General features: G+C 41.7%; 1 protein-coding gene across 1 annotated transcript in view; it reads right to left on the bottom strand.

The window, feature by feature from the left end:
- The window catches only part of Pdcd11 (programmed cell death 11), a 45,499-nt gene that overhangs the window by 40,295 nt on the left and 1,088 nt on the right, over positions 1-4,116 (bottom strand). The window contains exons 2-4 of the mRNA XM_059256854.1: positions 3,128-3,246; positions 1,896-2,027; positions 255-422 (exon numbers count right to left, since the gene is read on the bottom strand). Of these exons, the coding sequence (XP_059112837.1) occupies positions 255-422; positions 1,896-2,027; positions 3,128-3,229 (402 nt within the window). The 5' untranslated portion in view covers positions 3,230-3,246. The remainder of the gene's footprint in view (positions 1-254; positions 423-1,895; positions 2,028-3,127; positions 3,247-4,116) is intronic.

The following is a 4,116-nucleotide window of genomic DNA, read 5'->3' on the forward strand; positions in this document are numbered from 1 at the left end:
AAGATGGTTCAGCAGGTAAGGATGCTTGCTGAACATGCCCGAGGAGCTGTGCTGGCTCCCAGGAACCGACATGGTGGAAGGAGAGAGTCGAATCTCACAGGTTGTCCTCTGACCTCCATGTGTGCTGTGGCATGTGCACATCCACACCAACATGAAAGATTAAAAAAAGCAATGGGTTTCACAGCACCTGCATTTTCTTCTCTTAGCATTTCTATTCTAATCCCAGGGGCAAGTTTCATCCAGACACCCCTTACCTCCAAAGGTTCTTCCTGTGCCACCTGCTCGTTCAACTTTTGGGTGTAGGCATCACAGATGTCAGTCACTTGCACAAACCCCTGGAGGCCGTTGGGAAGACTGATCACCAGTTCCAGCTCATTCACCTCTTTCACACAACCCAAAATCCGCATTCCCTCACATAGGGACTAAAAAGGAAAACATATAGTGATTATATACAGTGAGACAGACAACAATGATGGCAGTTAGGGGGACTTTGGCTTTTTGTCCCAACACCAATACTAGAGGAATTTTAGAAATGAAAGGAAAATTCATGCAATGTACAGATCCAGGCATAGCTATCTGCCTGAACACCATGAAAAGTCTTGATCAGAAACAGGGTTACAGTGCTGGACTGCTGGAGGAGACTTCACACTCTACCAGACTCTAGCAACCCTCATTCCAAATACCTGGAAGACAGCATGGTGAAGGAAACAGACCACTGAAGCAATGGCAGCCAGGAGTGTGCGTGTCCCCTACCAGAATCATTTTTACATGAAATCTCTAGTTTTCTAAAGTATCACCAAGTTAAACAACTTTTTAAAAATAACGTAATGGAAAACAAAATATTTCTGCAGGCTGATGAACTACCCTCAGAATAATTTGACTATTTTCCTAGTTTAAAGTGAACATATACTGGAGGGTGGAAGTGGGGAATAACATAATTTTAACAACTGTAAAACCACACTATTTACCTGAGGTAATTTTACATCTACAAAATGAATGAGCAGAGGCCAGGTATGGTTGGGCACACCTTTAATCCTAGTACTCAGGAGACAGAGACAGGAAGATCTCTTTTAGTATGTCAGCTTGGTCTGCATAATGAATTCCAGGCTAGCCAAGGGTTACATAGTGTGATCCGATTTCCAGTTCTAACTTCTACTAAAATATAAGCAAGCCAGACATATCTTTAATCATTTCCATGATTTGCGATCTCGTGAGATAGGGTCTTGTGTATCTCAGAATAGCCTGGCAGTCACAGCTAAGGATGACTCTAAGCTGAGCCTCCTAACCCCAGCTCCTAAGTGCTAGGATGACAAGCATGCTCACGACATCTGGTTTATGTGATGCTGAAGCTCAAACTCAGGGAGACAGAGAGTGGGGATGGGGGACAGACGGGAGGCAGGCTGTCAACACACAGCAGCACAGACCTGAAATCCCTGTATGTGGGAAGTGGAGATCCTTGGCTACATAGAGAGCCTGGGCAACATAAAGCCTTATCTCAAAAAACCCCAAATAAAAGCCGGATGGTATTGGTGCACACTTTTAAATCCCAGCACTCGGGAGGCAGAGGCAGGCGGATCTCTATGAGTTTGAGGCCAGCCTTGTCTACAAGGTGAGTTCCAGGACAGGCTCCAAAGCTACACAGAGAAACTCTCTCTCGAAAAAATGAAAAAAAAAAACCAACCAAAAAAACGAAAAAAATAGAAAAAAGGCACCAGGCACTGGTTAGCAACCTAAGGAAATAAGAAGTTCATTTCTCATAATTTGTACACATCTCTACAGATACATACAGAAAACACATAATTGTGTGCACATATGTATACAAGCAAAGAATGAAGGAAAGAGGAACAAGCGCACAAATTTAAACAAGGAGAATGTTAAAAACAAATGTTCCGAACCCCAACACTGAGGATTTCAAATTTCTCTCTCCCAGATTTGTTGGCTTCTCTCTTTTCGGTTTTCAGTTTCTTTGTTTTTGCAGGCCCTTTCTGGCTCTTCTTCCTTTTAGTGGATTCTTCTTCTGTGGAAATCTAAGGGGGAAAAAGACCCATTAAGATGCAAAAGGGGGAGCTGGAGAGATGGCTCAGAGGTTAAGAGCACTGACTGGTCTTCCAGAGGTTCCAAGTTCAATTCCTAGCAACCACATGGTGGCTCACAACCATCTGTAATGAGATCTGATGCCCTCTTCTGGTCATACATGCTGTATACAAAATAAATAAATAAATCTTAAAAAAAAAAAAAAAAAGATGCAAAAGGGTAAGAAGCAGAGATCTTAACCGTCACCACACGGTTGGGGGCCTGCTGGCTTGCTCTGTTATTTTACTTCCCCAGGCCACTCCCCTTTGTTGTCTTAATTTCTGCCCCTGTCCCAAGCCGAGTATCCAGGCACCAACGTTCCCCTTGCCCAGGGTCTGAGAAGCCTCCTCCATCTTCCCAATGTCTCTCCTGTCCTGCATTCTTCCCCTGGTCAGCGGGTGGATACCGATGTCCCCAACTTGAGAAGCTGTGTCCCAGTGCAAATGAGTCCAGAGGCTCAGGTCAAACTCTAAAGCTCTTGGTTTGGTTTCAACAAAATACATAATTCCCTGAACCTCAGTCCTCAGCATGAAACCATGACTTCTACTCGAAAATACACAGAGAGATTCTGTAATAGCAACCCAAGACTACATACCCAAATGGTGGTTTCCTTCTCTCTAGCATCTAGAGCACAAAGCACTCTGAGATGGAATTCTAATGTAAACTCTACTTACTACACTCCTTTTAAATAAATGCACAATGATCAGAACTGGGGCAAAGGAGCTCAGGAGTAGACAACTTGCCCATCATACGCAAGGTCCTAGATTCGATCCCCAGAACCATAACAAAACAAAATCCAGTATCAAATACCTTTTTCCATCCTTAATCACTGGCACCGACTCCTTAAGGATGAGTCATAAAAGCATTTCAACGTTAAATACTAAATGTCATGTTTCAAAAGAAGCCTGAGGTGGTAGAGACTCTCTAACAAGTTCAATTTCTAAAAGTGACATCAAAGAGAAACAAACTGGAAAAATATCTGCTGCAAATGAGGCTCAATCTTCCCAAAGATGCTAGAAAGTTTCAGGTCTCTCCAAAGCAGCATACCACTTACATCAAATAAGTTGTCTGGTTCAGCTGCCTGCTGGGAAGGTTTCTCTGCTTTGTGGCTTTTTCTTGTGCCCCCTCGGGGGAAGCTTTCTTCCAGGTTTGCCATGTTTGGGTCTCCCAAAGCTGATGGAAAGAATAATGGGGGCGGTAGCAGGTTTCATAAAGGATGAGAGTAATGGGCAAGAGAACCTTCTAGCAATGCACTAAAGATTCAAGAGTATGTTATAAATAGTTGATATGCCAGGCTGTTAGTCCATGTCTTTCCAACACTGTATGCCTCAAAACCATAAACAATACACTATGCACTGTCTTCCAGGAAAAAGACTCAATGTAGTAAACGTTCATTTAGTATTAATTATTGTAACTATGTCAAGTGTGTGTATACATAAATACATAATACATAAATCCTTACCTCCAAACATACACTATTTAGAAAACAATATGTAAGTCATTTAAAATGCAAATCAAATTATAAAGCATAAACAAAAAAGTGACAGGATTCAGTAAAGGTGACAAACTTCATAAGAAAGAGTCTTTTGAGCTGAATGTTAAGTAGGAAGCCAGGTCTGGTGGTACACACCTCTAACTCTAGCACTTGGGAGGCTGAGGCAGGCCTATCTCTGTGAGTTCCAAGCCAGCCAGGGCTACATAATGAGTCCTTGTCTCAAAAATAACTAGTAATAATAAATAGGAATATGATAGGTAGAAAATGTGAAAAAAACCACAGAAACAAGAAAAGCCTATTTTTCAAAATATAAGCCATTTGACTATCAAACAATTGTTCGAAGGCTTTTCTTTAAAAACTGAATATTCAAGTAAACCACAGGGAAAATAAAGCATAATAACAAGTTGTATTTTAGAAACAATTTGGGCTCTTCGGAAGATAATTTAAAATAAGCAGTTTGTGTTGATGTGGTACTTCAGAGACTTGGGGCAGGGACAGAATAATCAACAACATTTTTCAGTCTACAGATTGGGCAGAAAAAGAAAGAA

The sequence above is a fragment of the Peromyscus eremicus genome, chromosome 1 (assembly GCF_949786415.1).
Source record: "Peromyscus eremicus chromosome 1, PerEre_H2_v1, whole genome shotgun sequence".
Taxonomy (NCBI): domain Eukaryota; kingdom Metazoa; phylum Chordata; class Mammalia; order Rodentia; family Cricetidae; genus Peromyscus; species Peromyscus eremicus.